This window comes from Canis lupus, chromosome 15 (genome assembly GCF_048164855.1).
Source record: "Canis lupus baileyi chromosome 15, mCanLup2.hap1, whole genome shotgun sequence".
In the NCBI taxonomy this organism is placed as follows: Eukaryota; Metazoa; Chordata; class Mammalia; order Carnivora; family Canidae; genus Canis; species Canis lupus.
The window spans coordinates 33342741-33358972 of record NC_132852.1 but is presented as its reverse complement, the minus strand read 5'-3'; the positions used below and the strand labels follow the sequence as shown (position 1 = coordinate 33358972).

General features: G+C 35.6%; 1 protein-coding gene across 6 annotated transcripts in view; it reads right to left on the bottom strand.

Annotated features, from left to right (window-relative positions):
- Positions 1-16232, bottom strand: part of KCNU1 (potassium calcium-activated channel subfamily U member 1) — a 146724-nt gene that overhangs the window by 85035 nt on the left and 45457 nt on the right. For all 6 annotated transcript variants that reach the window (XR_012007664.1, XM_072776408.1, XM_072776405.1 and 3 more), the window contains 5 exons: positions 15148-15300; positions 10990-11102; positions 10566-10634; positions 6512-6601; positions 6279-6376 (listed from right to left, as the gene is read on the bottom strand). Coding sequence is in view for 5 of the 6 variants with exons in the window: in XM_072776408.1 (XP_072632509.1) it covers positions 6279-6376; positions 6512-6601; positions 10566-10634; positions 10990-11102; positions 15148-15300 (523 nt within the window). In the remaining variant the exon portion in view is untranslated. The remainder of the gene's footprint in view (positions 1-6278; positions 6377-6511; positions 6602-10565; positions 10635-10989; positions 11103-15147; positions 15301-16232) is intronic.

Genomic DNA, 16232 nt, shown 5'->3' with positions numbered 1-16232 from the left:
CCACATCAGGCTTCCTGCTCACTGGGAGCCTGTTTCTCCCTTTTCCTTTGCTCTCTTTCTCTTTCTCTTTCTCTTTCTGTGTCTCTCATGAATAAATAAAATCTTTAAAAAAAAAAAACCTTTTTTATTTTATTTTATTTTATTTTATTTATTTTATTTTATTTTATTTTACTTTATTCATTCATTCATTCATTCATTCATGAGAGATAGAGAGAGAGAGAGAGAGAGAGAGGCAGAGACAGAGGGAGAAGCAGGCTCCACACAGGGGCCCGATGTGGGACTTGATTCCAGGACCCCAGGATCACGCCCTGGGCCAAAGGCAGGTGCTAAACCTCTGAGCCACCCAGGGATCCCCAAAACCCTTTTTTTCTATCTGATTTAAAAGATGAATGTAAAAAGAAATAATTGCAAATCTATGCTGATGGCCACATATACTAAAGAATTTGTGATGATAACCTAAAGGGAGGAAATGGAACTATATAAGAACATAGTTTTTATATACTATAGAAATTAACGTGGCATTAATCTAAACAAAACTATTATACATTGTATGTTAACATTAAATCCCAGGCCAACTACTGAGAAAATAACTAAAAAATATATATGACAATAAATGGCAAAGGAATTAAAATGGTACACTAAGAAATATCTAACACAAAAGAAGTCTGTAATAAATGACTTAAGAAACAAAAAGATATGACATATAAGAAACAGTAAAACAGCAGTTGTAAATACTAAGTTATCAGTTAATGCATTAAATGTGAATGAATTGAACTCTGCAATAAAAAAGCAAGGATTGGCAGATTGGAGAAAAAACATGATCCAACTGTATCATGCACACAAAACACATACTTTCGATTCAAAAACACTAATAGATTGAAAGAAAAAGGATGAAAAAGATATTTCATGTAAATGGTAACCAAAAGAGGGCTGGGGTGGTTATGTTAATTTCATGCAAAATAGAATTTAAGACAAATATATTACTAAAGACAAAGACATTTTAGAATGATAAAATGGTTAATCTAAGATATAACAGATCATAGGCACATAACAGTATAAACCCAAAGCATATGAGTCATAAAGCTAACATATTTAAATGGGGAAATAGATAATTCAACAATAATAGCCGGAATTTTAATACCCCACTTCCAATAACAGATAGAACAACTACCCATTTTTCTATCAGCAAAACTCAGCCAGGAAATATAAGACTTAAAAAAAAGACCCTATAAACCAACTAGACCTAACAAGCATCTATAGAACATTCCAGTCAATGACAGAAGAATAGTCTTCTCAACTATGCATTGAATATTTTCTAGGATAGATCATGTAATAGTCCATAAAATAAATATGGATAAACTTAAAGGAATTTATATCATACAAAGTATGCTCTTCAACTACAACAAAATGAAATGAAAAATCAGTAACAAAGGAATTAAGGAAATTCATAAATATGTGGAAATAAAAAGAACACATGTCTAAATAACCAATGGGTCCTCCTCTTAAAAATCAGAAGTGAAATTATAAAATACTTTTAGATGAATGTGAAAATTAAAACACTACTCATCAAATACATGGCATATCCCTAAAGAGTGCTTAGAAAAACTTTTTGATTTTACACTTCTATTTATTAAAAAACTTATAAAATCACATGACCTAATGTAATATTTCATGTTAAGATATTGAGAAGAGAAAATTAACCCATGTCAAGCTGAAAGAAGGAAATACTAAAAATTAGAGTATACATAATTTAAAGATTGAACAATAGTAGATAAAAATAAATTAAAATTGGCTCTTTGAAAAACCCAACAAAATTGACAAGCATTTTTGGCAATATTGGCCACAAAAATGAAGAAATATTCATATTACTAAAATCATAAATGAATGGGTGGATATTACTACTGATGTGACATAGATGAAAAGGATTATAAGGAATATTTATGTATACAATACTTTGTATGTCAACAAATCTGATAACAGAGATTACATGAACAAATTTCTAGAAAGAGAAAACCATCAAAACTATTTCAAGAAGAAACAGAAAACCTGAATAGGTCTATAAGTAAAGAGATTTAATTAATTATATATATATAATATATATAATATATATATTATATATATATATATATAATTTTTTTTAATTAGGCCCATGGCTTTACTGGTAAAAATTTATCAAGTGTTTAAAGAAGAATTAACAATAATCCTTCACAAATTCCTCCAAAATCCAAAAGAAAAGAAATTCTTCTCAATTGGTCCTTTGGGGCCAAATTTACCATGAAGGGGAAAGCAAAGACATCACCCCCAAAAAAGGAAACTACTATCCAACATCTCTATTGAATATAGATGTAAAATTCCTCAACAAAATGCTAGCAAACCAATTCCAGCAGATATAAAAAGGATTTTACACTACAACCAAATAGGATGTTGGCTTAATATCTGAAAATCAATTAATGTAATATTAATAGAATAAAGGACAAAAACCACATGTTTAAAAAAAGAAAAAAAAACATTTGACAAAGATCAAAACCATTCATTATAAAACTAGAAAAAGTAACTCAAGAATTTAGGAATAGAAGAGAATATCCTCAACCAGATAATGAACATCTATGAAAAACTCTCAGTTAACCTCATACTTAATGCTTTCTCCTTAAGGTCAGGAACAAAGCTCTTACCACTTCTATTCAATATTGTACTGGAGGTTATTCCAGGGTAATTTTGCAACAAAGTGAAATAAAAAGCTATAAATAAAGAATTAGAGCTAATAAAACAAGTTCAGTAAGGTTGCAGAATACAAGATCAATACACAAAAATCAACTTTATTTCTATACCCTAACCATGAATCATCTGCAAACAGAATCAAGAAAACAATTTAAGAGGCTCTTGAATGGGTCAATCAGGTAAGCATCCAACTCTTGGTTTCAGCTCTGGTCATGATCTCAGGGTTGTGAGACTGAGCCGCATGTAGGGCTCTGTGCTCAGTGTGGAGTCTGCTTGAGATTCTCTTCCTCTCCCTCTCCCTCTCCCTCTTCCTCTACCCTTACTCACATTCTTGCTCTCACTCTCTGATATAAAGAATTAAATAAAATCTTTAAAAAAAATTCATTAACAATAGTACTAAAAAGAACAAAGCATAGGAATCAACTGAACAAAAGTAGTATAAAACCAATTATTTGAAAATTATAAAACACTGTTGAAGGAAATTAGAGATATAAATAGATATAAAGACATCGCTTGTTCATGGGTTGGAAAACTTACTGTCTTCATGGCAATACTTCCAAAATTGACCTACAGATTCAACACAATGCCAATCAAAATCCCAGGTGGCTTCTTTGTAGAAATTGACCTGTTTATCCTAAAATTCATAAGGAAATGAGGGACTAATCAAAAAAATCTTGAAAAAGATTACAAACTTTGAGAACTCATATTTCCCATTTTCAAAACTTAATACAAAACTACAGTAGTCAAGTCAATGTGGTACTGACACAATGCTACACATACAGATCAAAGAAATAAAACTGAGCCTCACAAGTGTACCCACACCTTTGCAATCTATGGTTTTTTGATAAGGATACCATAAACAGTTAAACGGGGGACAATTTTTTTAAAAATGCTGCTGGGACAACTGAATAGCCACAGGGAAAAGAATGAAATTGGATCCTTTCCTTGCACCAAACATAAAAATCAACTCAAAATAGTTCACTGACCCACAAGTAACAGCTGAACACAGTAAATTCCTAGAAGACATATTGGAGTAAATCTTTATGACCTCAGGTTAGCTATTCCACATACATACCATAAGCAACAAAAGATAAAATACAACACTGGACTTCATCAAAATTTAAATTTTTGTACCTCAAATTATATGAAGAAAAGGAGACAAACTCCAAAATGGGAGAAAATATTGGCAGAACATACATCTGATAAAAGAAATGTATATATTCTAAATACATAGAATATATAAAGACCATATACAACTCAATATCAGAAAGATAATAACCCAGTTTTAAAAAATGGGTAAAGGAAAAAAATTAAACAAACAAACAAATAAATAAATAAATAAAAATGGGTAAAGGATCTGAAAAGACATTTCAAAGACATACAAATGGCCAATAAGATCCTCATAAAAATATGCTCAACTTCATTAGCCATCAGTGCAATTTAAGTTAAAACCACAATAAGATCCCAGTATACCCATTAGGATAGCTATTTTTTTTTTTTTAAAGGATGTGGAGACATTGGAACTCTTGTGCATTGCTAGTGGAAATGTGAAATAATGTAACCACTGTGGAAAATTGTATAGTAGTTCCTCAAAAAATTAAACAAAGAATTAATATCTGATTCAGCAATCCTACTTATAAGCATATACACAGAAAATTGCAAGCAGGAACTCAGATATCTGAGTGCCAATATTCATAGCAACATTATCCACAGTATCAAAAAGGTGAAAACAATTCAAGTGTCCATCAATAGATGAATGAATAAACAAAATGAAGTATATCCATAGAACATAATAATGTTCAGCCACAAAAAGAAATGAGTACTGATACATGCTACACCATGGCTAAGTGAAGGGTGCCAGACACAAGAGATCACATGCTGTCTGATTCTTATTTCTTGAAATGGCCCAAAAAGGCCAATTTATATACCGAGACCAAGTAGGAGTAGCCAGGAGTGTGGACAGAAGAGAATGGGGAACAACTGCTTCTGAGTATGTAGTTCCTTTCTGAGTTATGGAAAATGTTCTAAAATTGTAGTGATGGTTGCACAAATCTGTTCACACACTATGACCCACTGAATTGTATGCTTTAAATGTATTTATTTCATGGTACTTAAATTATATCTTAATAAAGCTATTGAGATATAAAAATGTTAGAGCCAGGATCCTTCAAAAAGGACCCAGTCGGTTTCCCCGACACCCAATATACACAATTTGTGTTTCAGGTTGGTGAAGGGTGGCTGGACAAGGAAAATAGGATAGCTCTGCAGTGTGTAAGGGGGAAAAATGAGAGAGATGTTTCCACTTTCATATGGATTTTCGCTGGTGGAGTGTGCTTAGAAGACTGGTAACACTGCAAGATGACTACGGAGGAGACGAGGCAGTAAGTGGCTTAAGCAGAGAGAAGGCCCACCTCCTGACACACATACATACACTCCAGGAGACTGAAAAATCCCAAACAGCCGAGGGGCCAAAATAATATATGGAATGAATTGACCAGGAATACTAGAAAAGGGGCTTTGCAGAAGTTTCTCTCTCTCCCTCTCCCTGTGAGCCTCTCCCCTATCTGTTCTCTCTCTCACAAACAAAACAAAAACCAATTATGATGTTAAGCACACTCCTGCATTTAAATAGAATACTGGAGAGAAGGAAAGGATAAGAACCTTAGAGATGAGAATAGTCCTAATAGGAAATTCAAATTTCAAATTATGCTTAAATGGTGAAACGCTGGGATTTTACCCATAGAATCTTAAAGTACCTGGAAAAGACTGTTTTAAATCTTCCCTTTAAAAGGGAAGAAGTTATTATGGATGCTTGAGATTAATTTCTCTTCTGCAGCTATTAAGTGGGAAAGGTTGTTGGTAAGCGATTGAGTTCAATTAGAGATGAGGAAAAAATTACATATCCTCATCACTGTGTCAGAATGAGTAAATTTTTAACCCCATACAATCCATTCAGGAAACAGAGTACTCACAGAATAGGTATTGTTCCCAACACTGGGAAAAATGATGATTATGTGACACAATAGAGGTGTTAACTAACACTATAATGGCAATGATACTGCAATATAAATATATCAAATCAATACTTTGCACATCTTAAATTTACACAATGTTGTCAAATAAACGTAACTCAATAATTTTTTTTTTTTTTAAAGTGTATTCATGAGGTGGCCTGGTGGCCAAGCCAGTAGTCAGATACAGGCTGAACTTTGGGACTGAAAATGGGAAAACCACTGTGATGGAGTGAAAAGCAATGGGCTGAAAGTCAGCTGGTCTGGAATTGAGTTGGGAGGTGCCTCCAATTGGGTCTTTAACTTTGAACATTACTGAATCTCCTTCGATACCCATTTGCCTGGCCTGTGAAGGAGTCTAACTAGACATCTAGCAAGATTTCTTCCAGCTCTGAAAGATTGATTCTCAGGCCTTGTATTCCCAGTGGGAAAATCTCTGCCACTTCTTGGCCAAATTCAAATGGGTATTTTCTTTTAAGAGACAGAACTTCCCGCCTTTCTCATCCCCAGAAGCTGGGCTGAGGGCAACCAGATATAAAGTGCAGTTACCTGGGAAGTGTTCATGGATCTTGGTTTTGCAGCTACATTTTCCAATCAGCTCAGGAATAAAGATATCACTGTGACAGGAGGCACAGTAAAGGGAGGCTCTAGACAAAGAAAGCAAATCAAGAATGACTTACATGAGGCTTAACACTTACAGAAGCATAGCACGACTCAGTATGCCTTCCATTAACTTGCATTTGCTTTAGGACTTTATCCCCACAAAGTAATTAAAAAATTACCTTACGACTTCCTTTGTAGTTTCAGCAATAAAGAACCCTAATGTGTTCTTACGTAGCCTTACTTGTGCAGATGGATTTAGTAGCAGACCACTGGAAACAGAAAATAAAAATACAGTAATTTTCCCCTTTAATTTCTGTGGCAATATTTGGTGTTTCATTCTGTCATTACCAATGGATTCCCTAAATCCATTAATCCAGTTAATAAGACCATCCCCTTTTACTGCCAAACACAATAGAAAAACTGCATTTGACTATATTTCTTTGATTGCTGCTAAATATCCAGAAGGGAGCCAGGTCACAACATGATTGCTGAGTTGCACACAATTGATATAAGAGTGAGCTCCTTCCTGGACTGTGTCTTCAATCTGAAATGGTTACACCAAATGAGATGCAATGAAGCCTTGCTAATTTAGGCTATCCAATGTTGTGGCCACGGCCACATGGTTGCAAGTCTTATAGTCCTAGTAAAGGTGTTTAACCAAGGCTACTTGCCTTGTAAAATTAAATTATGTCTAGTTACCCAGCTGGATTCAAAAGTTCCTTTTATTTGCCTATGCAATTTTTGAACTTGCATATTTCTTTTGACTTCATTTTTTTTCTATCCCGATTGCCAGATTTTTAAGAGCAGGAGCCACTTGAATTGTTACTACTGCTACATGAACACTTTGATTCTCTCTTTTCTTATGGTTTACATATTTGAAAATGACATCTTACAAATTTCACCCATGGTGTTCGTATTCCTTGGTGCAGTACTACGTTATGACTATTTGAATTCCTCACATATCTCCCTATGTTTATTGGGATATTCCATCTTTATTTCTTTTAATTCAGACTTCCAACACAATGAGGTCTTATAACCTTAAAACTCCCATCACTTCATTTGCACATGGTAAGAGTACTTTTTTCCTCCCTTAAAACACTCCTTTTACATTAATATTGGAAAGAAGTCAAGTTTTAATTCTGGAAAAGCTTATTTTGTTGTTAGTGTACTCCAACATAACTTTTGAGTGTAAGAGGCTTACAAAAATAAAAGGGTTGCACCACAAAATCTCTGCCAGACTATCCCAAGAGTAGAAAGATGCTGGATAGCTGTGTTGAGGCTATGTTGAGATAGTTTATTACCTGAGACATTGAACAGAATTTTCCAAATATTTACTGACTGATATTAATAAGCAGAATAAATACTTTTAACTTTGAAAAGAAAAGAACATGAATTTTTGCCTCCACCCCAATATCATCAGCTGATGTTCACTAGGTAGCAAGCATAAACTTAGTTGTATCTTCATATCTCTTCTTTTTAAGCCTCCTCTGAACTCATATTAAATATTTAGTTATGAAGATACTATCACAATATCTGTGTTTGCATTTGAAATAAGAGGTGAACTCTTTTTGAAGATTTTTCCAAACTAGCTTAATATCCTCTACATGGATCATGTCCAGTTGCTCTCTTAGAGAATGTTCACTACTGGAACAAGCTTAGAACATTATCTGACTGGGGTCAGATCCAGATTTACTCTTAGCAGATGACAAATTAGTCCCTAAAACAAATCCTTATGACTGTCAAAGGCTTTTCCAGGTTGTGGTGTTTTTTGTTTTTTGTTTTTTGTTTTTTAAGATTGGTTGATTTATGAGAGAGATGCAAACATGCAAGCAGGGGAAGGGGCAGAGGGAGAGGGAAAGAAGGAGAGAATCTCAGGCAGACTCCCCACTGAGCATGGAGCCTGATGCAGGGCTCCATTTCACAAGCCTGAGGTCATGACCTAAGCTGAAATCAAGAGTCAGATGCTTAACCAACTGAGCCACCCAGACACCCTGGGATTTTTCAAGTTGTCAAGTATATTCAAGTGTATGAATTAGAAGAGAAAATAAAAGGTGAGAAAAAATAGGTTTCCTCTCCAGTTTTTCGATACTCAAGTCTAAACTCTAGCTCAATTGAGATGCCCTATTTTCCTTCCACTTATGGCTGTGGTGGATTTAGTACAGCATAGTGATCAGAATCACTGCCACCAGAGCCAGGCTGAATTCAGATTCTGGCTCTGCCACTTGGAGTTGATGTGAGTTTGGGAAAATCATAACTTTTCTGGGGCTCATCTTTCTGCCCTATAAAATGGGACTAAGAATGGTACCCATTGTTGTAAAGATTCAAGAGTTTATATAAGTGTCTGTAGCACTGTTGGTCATGAACTAGCAATAGTGTAAAAGACTGCTATTATCCAAATGAGGATTTAATCCCAATGATTTACCTTACTCTTTGGTGAGAAACCAAAGTTAAATCTAAGTTGGAGCAGATTCCTCTTTCATTAGGGGTACATTATGTGCTAAGTAATAAACAACACCAGGACATCTTGAACATATGTGGAAATTAGCTGCCTAATAAATGTTTGTGTTTCTGGTCTGTGATGTCCCACAGTCATTCTAATAAAGTTTAAAGAAATCTAGGATGCTAAAATTTGGTTCAGTAGTTTACAAATACCAGTGAAAAATTTGGCTATATCATGGGAACTTTAAAAAAATCTGTGGCCCCACCCTTGAAGATTTTGATTTTATAAAGTTCAGAGTGGGATTTTGGAACCTATATGCCTTTAAAACTTTGCAAATAATTCCAACTCATAGCCCATGTTGCTGAAGGCCAAGTTCTGGGCCACTCTAAAACCTCAACTGCCTAGCAAATGGGTTCTAAGACTGGAGTCTTTTTACCATGACCTATTTTTTTTTAAGATTTTATTTATTTATTCATGAGAGGCAGAGACACGGGCAGAGGTAGAAGCAGGCTCCATGCAAGGAGCCCGATGCGGGACTTGATCCCAGGACTCCAGGATCACGCCCTGGGCCCAAGGCAGGTGCCAAACCATTAAACCACCCAGGGATCCCCTCCATGACCTATTTTTGTGAGGAAGGACATCTGTGCACAAATTTAGATTTTGAGATTTTCTTGAGCATGGCAGGATTGTTAAATAGAATTTAGTCAGCCTGACAATATTACTTGTTATTCTCTCCATAGTACAGTATTCTCTCCTTTGTACAGTATTCCACTGACTTCTTTTGACCAGAAACATTTTGCAACATCTCTATTTAGGTTTTTCTTCTTTACAGTTTTTCATAGAAAATTGTTTCTTTGTAGTACATCTGACATCATTCAAACTTGTTGAATTTTGACTATTTCACTATAATTTTAAGGCTCCTGATAATGTAAGTTTTATAGCTGGAAAGGGTCTCAGGTATTAATGCAACCTCCTCATTTTATAGAGAATGGGCGCTTCTCCAGCACCACAGGACTAGCTAGTCATAATCAGGATCAGAAGTTGGTCTGTTGATTACAATTTAACTCAACTTAGTTCTCCACTAAAAAACATACATAAGCCAATATCCAATGTCTTTCTTATCCCCCATCCCATTTAGACACTCAGTTTTTCTTATTTTTTCAGCATTTTTATCTCTATGTATAACATTGTAGCTGATCTGCTGTTTTTCCTGGATTTTCTTTTTTATTACATAATAAATTATCTTACTCCTCATATTATCTATTCATTATGGGTTCTTAAGAAATTCCAATGGTCTAATAATATTATTTATTTCTTTTATCTGCCCTACCAATGGCAGACTTTGTCCAGTAACCAAAATTTCCATTTTGCCATATTTTGTAGCTTAGTTTCTAAGGCTACATTTGTGGGAGCATGTTTTGGTCATAAATAATTCTCCTAATGCTATTTTATGGTTAAGACTTACAAGATTTGATAATAAATTAAAAGGAATAGATCTGAGAAGGAGATAATTTCTTCTCTCCCCAGCTCATGAAACAGAATTTGGGAAGGGCCATAAGAACAAAGGTAAAGAACAATGGCTACCCCACAAGCATAACCATTCTAACCTCAATCACTAGATTCTAACCCCAATGATTAGAGACAGTACTAAGTATACCACAGCAGACTGGGTGCCCAATAAGTTGGCTCTCAACAAATGGCAAAAGCTTAGTTATGCCTGTGTTTTTGGAAAAGTCTTAATCATAAAGAATCTCCTTTAAAAAAAGTGAAGAGATTCAAAGTCTTATTGGTACCTTTGACCATGAAACGTGGATTTGTGTTCAATGGCTATCAGCATGAGTCCCATCTTCACAAAGCAGAGCCTAGGAAGGAAGACAAGTAATTGTGAGGAAAGAGGATAGCAGGGTGCTAATTCATAAGAATATGACCAACACTTTGTGCTCCATCCATGCCTAGGAAAACACTAGCACCTCAGCAGAGGAAGAGTCTCCCAAATATAAGGGAAATCATTCTAAAGTAAGTCACAGCCATGTCAAGGGTACAGATAGGGAACTGTCCCACACAGATTGCAAACTTCTAAACTGCAGAGATTCACACTTGCTTATTCTTACATCTTCAGGGTTTATCATGGAGCCTGGCCTATAGTGGGCCCCCAGTGAACATTGTTGAAAGAATGCCATTGCATGAAGAATGAGGAAAGCATTTATCTTAACTTACCGGGAAACTTCAGGAAAACTCATTCCAGTGAAGTCATCAGAGAGACGTTGAGTCAGGATTTTGTTCTTTAGGCCATTAAGGAAATATTTTTGCCATGGCTGTTTAGGAAAAACCTGGAATACACAATCATGCCACATGCAGCATACTGACATGGGATATAGGATGTTATAATTCAAATTGTATATCCTGCTAAGCAGCAAACCAGCACCCATTGCACTTAGGTCACAGAAAAGAGATTTGTCCTTGTGGTTAACTGAAGAAATGTCCAAGGAAGAACTAAAACTCTTACATCTCAACTATTTATACTAGAGAGCTCAGAATGAAATGAAAGCATCATAACTTGGTTTCTTCATACATGGCATTCAATGGCATTCAAGACTCCTTGCTGGAAACTGGAATTCTTTTAATAATTTCAGCACGGTAGACTGGTTTTTAAGTCAGTAACAGTAAGATGAGAAGGATAACATGGAATCGAAGTTGTCTCTTCACAGAAATGGCTGTTCAAGATTGTTTTCTAAAAATATTAGTTTTCTACTGACTAGCCACATACCACAAAGAAAAAATGTTCGTGGCTTCTGTCCTGTATTGGAACTCTTCATAGCTTTAAATGAACTTAAAGAGCCATCCTGATCAATGGAACTGAGAATATAAAACCAAGGATAGCAGTGGGTTTGCAGAGAAAAACGCAATGGGAAGGGAGAAGGATATTTCTCAAAAATGCTAAATATAGTTTGCAGGGTGTGTGGCTGTTGGGTAACTCATCTCAGATATTTGTATAAGAATTTTATTATGCTCCATACATCCTCATCATCTTCTCCCATCTACTGCCTAAGAATCCCCACCACACTGCTCTGACAGGGCAGGACAGGTCCCTTTTAAAGCCCAGAGTCTCAGGTGAATGTCTCTAATTTCTATAATCTCTGAAACACTGTGGCTATGAAGAGTTAAGACCAGTTCAGAAATACTCCTCATAGCCATCCTGTGGATTAGGAAAAACAACACACACACACATACACACGCACATATAAAGAAAAAAAATCCTGTTTTACAAATAAGGACTGCTTGTATCAGGCAATCCAAGGACTCCCTCTCTAATCCCCTTTCCAAGATTTAGTGAATCTCCTGCCTTCTCTCAATCTCTTAAATTTCTCTTTTGAGGAGTGCTCACTTCACTGGGAGTCCCTATTTAAGTTCCATTAACTGAAAAAACTGGCTTAATGTTTCTTGCATAAATGTTTCAGTTTTTGAAAGAAGGTAAAAAAAGTGATAGAGATGGAGATTTCCTGTGCTTATTTTTTAAATATCAGAAAAGGAAAGATAAGATGGATTTTGGATTTAGATATCAATATCTAAATAGTAATACAGGGAGCTCAAGTATTTTAGTTGGAATAGATCTAATCTAAGTTTAAGTCTAAGGCAATGCTGTGTGATTTGAAGCAACTGGAAATGCTCTTTGGACTATAATTTCTCACCCTGAAATTAATATAGGTAAAACATATATCATTGATCTAAGGTCTTGGAATCTGAGTACTGGGAAATTTTACAGATATTAATGTAATACTTAGAAAAATCGGGTTACGAGATTAATAACTTATTTTATTGATACAGAAATTGACAGGGAAATTAAATGTCTAATCCAAGAAAAATGGGATATACGACACTATGGAGTCCTGGCTGTTAAGCCCAAGTTAATAGTTTATTAGAGAATTTAAAATACCAGAGCAGAGAATAGCATTAAAAACCATCTTATCCTAACTGCCCAGTTTAAGACTTCTGAAAGTATATTTTAGACTTAATTTCAAAAGAAAAATTACCATGACCACAAATCTCTCAATTCCTATATACCAAAAAGCTCTCATATGATGAATATTTACAGATGATCATCTTCAGTGAGGAGGTCACAACTTTAGATTACACAGAGAGAACAACAATATGATATAGGGTTAGTTTTATATCTCTTCCTCTATTTCCATAAAATAGATGAAATCTTCAGAGAGGGCACTTATTCCATTTACCTTCCCAGCCATGGAGATTAAAATCAGAGTCATTACTACACATGTTATCTTGTTACTAAGTAGACTATGTCAGTATGATACTACTAATGTCTTTCACTCTCGTTAATGTTCTCAAGTATTTAAAGTCTCCACAGACCAGCAGCCTGGACACCTTTGGGAGCTATTTCAGAAATGAAGCCCCATTCAGACTTTTGGAATCAGAATCTGCATTTTTTTAAAGACTTTATTTATTCATGAGAGACCAGAGAGACAGAGACAGAGACAGAGACAAAGGCAGAGGGAGAAGCAGGCTCCATGCAGGGAGCCTATCTTGGGACTCGATCCCGGGTCTCTGGGATCCGGACCTGGGCTGAAGGCGGAGCTAAACCGTTGAGCCACCCAGGCTGCCCAAGAAGCTGCATTTTAACCAGCTCCCTGGGGGATTTGCACGCATATTAAAGCTTTGGAAGCACCTTCTCAAACATCCCTGTCCTTGAGAGTTGTGAAAAAGGATGGATTCAAAGCCTGCTGAGTGGCTACAGTTTACAAATTCCAATGTCTTGGTTGGAGACTCTGTGGAGAGCCCAAGCAAATCACTATGGCATGTGCACATAACAGTCATGCAGAACAGTTATCTTGCACTAAGTGTACAGTACAAGCAGACAATTTCCTCACAAGTGATTTTCTAGGCTGTACATAGTGAGCAGGAAGAGAAGGCAAAGGCAGGTTCATTATAGCAGCATCAGGGCTCATTTCCTACTGCCTGATGGTCATTTCTATTTATCTATATATGACATTTCCTCACATTCATAGAAAGAATTACAATATTCCGTCTGAGTTCTCAAGTTAGCATTTTGCTGGCCAGAGCAACTTTCATGTTTTGTTTTGTTTTGTTTGTTTTTTGGTTTGGTGGATTTTGTTTTGTTTTGTTTCTTTAAAAGAGTACCAGGATGAAACCAAAAAAGATGTAAACAGGGCAGCCCGGGTGGCTCAGTGGTTTAGCACCTGCCTTCAGTCCAGGGTGTGATTCTGGAGACCCGGGATCGAGTCCCACATGGGGCTCCCTGCATGGAGCCTGCTTCTCCCTCTGCCTGTGTCTCTGCCTCTCTCTCTCTCTCTCTCTCTCTGTGTGTGTGTGTGTGTGTCTTGCATGAATAAATAAATAAGATCCTTAAAAGAAAAAAAGATGTAAACATTTTTTTGGATTTATTAACAAAGGAAATAAAATGCAAAGAAAGGCCAAGAGGGAAATTGAGTAAAAAGGCAGGCATATGGAGAGGAAAGGTCACTCTCTGTAGAGCCTCTGGACAATGGGATACCGGGTCCAGCTGAGGGGTAGAAACTTCCCAGGAACATTTCATGGGGGTAGCATTTCAAAAGTCATATTTTGTGCTATAGCAGTCATCCCAATACTCCCCTAAGCCACCTATTTTGTCTCAAAGGTAACAAAAGACCTGATGTGGGAGATTGTGAGTAGATACCCAACAGCCACAGGCATCAAACCTAGTGGTAAGACATGAAGTCAGACAGTTCTCCTCCTGCTTAACTTACTATATGATCAAGCTAGTTAGCTTCACTGACTCATTACTGGAATTCTACTTTGAAATGTCAAGGGGAAACATAATGCATTTAAAATGAATGACATAGTAGGTACTCAATGTATGGTGACTATTGTTATTACCTATGGAACGTTCCCAAAATAATCTGAAAAATTAGATTTCAACTGTTATTTGTATCATCATTTGTTCAATGAATATGTTTATTATTATCCATTTTATGCATTTAACTTATATTTAAATATATGATTTTGCCACTAACAATATAACCTTTATTTTTATTTATATTTTTGCTCCAATTATTCAAAGTACTCCTACATTTATATTCATAACATCGCAGACTGCAGGTAGGAAGCAAAGACGTGATTTCTATTTTGCAGATAAATATTCTTAGACAAGAATAAGATCAATAACTTCTTCAAGGTCAGTGCAGTACCTGGGACTTTGATCTAGACTTCTCAATCCTTTTTGTAGTTCAAGTGGAAGTCAAATCTCATTTCTTGGGACATTCTTGCCTTCCTCAATTTTTTTTTTTTCTATTTCTGATCCTGACATGTGAGGATATGGGGGGGAGAAAACCAAGATTCAACAGCAATTTACAAGATTACCTTTTTGTTTTGTTCAACAAATAGAGATGTTAGAAAGGTACACAAGCCTGGTACCAGACAGCCTTGGGCGATGAATCCAAGCTTCAACTCGGCAAAGCAGATGATGTTGTCACCAGCAGTCCAGCTCCAGCTGGGGATCTTTGGCAGAAAAACCTGTTTCGGGGTAGAACAAAGACAATTCAAGGAAGTTGTTTTCTGAATGGACATCTTTCCTGCATTTATTTTAAAGCAGTTCCCTGAAAGCATTTATTGTGCCCAAGTCAGTGGAAGTGATGAGAATAAATTTAGCCTTTAGAAATTGTTAGTGATCCACTTTTTAAAACAAAAATAGTGAGAGTTTTAAAATTGGGTCAGATGACATAGACCTCTGACTCTAACCTGAATGTACAATATTTGTTTTTGTCCTTGTTTTTACTGAAATATAATTGACATATGACACTGTATTAGCTTCAGGTATACAAGCAAATAATTCAGTGTTAGTATATGTTTGAAATGACCACTGCAATAATTCTAGTTACCATCCATCATCCCAATGTTTACAATTATTTTTTTCTTGTGGTAAGAACTCTTAAGATCTACCCTCTTAGCAACTCTTAAATATTTAATAAAGTATCATCAACTATGGTCATGATGTTGTACATTATATTCCCATGACATATTTATTTTATAAACAGAAGTTTGTTCTTTTTGATCCCCTTTACTCATTCCACCTACTCCATCCCCATCACCCTCCACCTCTGGCAAACACTGATCTGTACTATCTAGGAGTATTTTTTTTTGTTTTTTGTTTTTTTAATTTTTAAGGTACCATATATGAGTGAAATCATATGGTATTTGTCTTTTTCTGACTTATTACATTTAGCATAATTCCCTCAAAGCCCATGAACACTGTAGCAAATGCAGAATTTCCTCCTTTAATATGGCTGAGCAAAATTTCATTATATTTACATATTTTGTTATATATTTCTTTAAATATAAGTGGAGAATTTAGTCCATCTATATTTAAAGTGGAGAATTTAGTCCATCTATATTTAAAGTAATTATTCATAGCTATGTACCTGTTGTTATATGTTAATTTTTCTGGC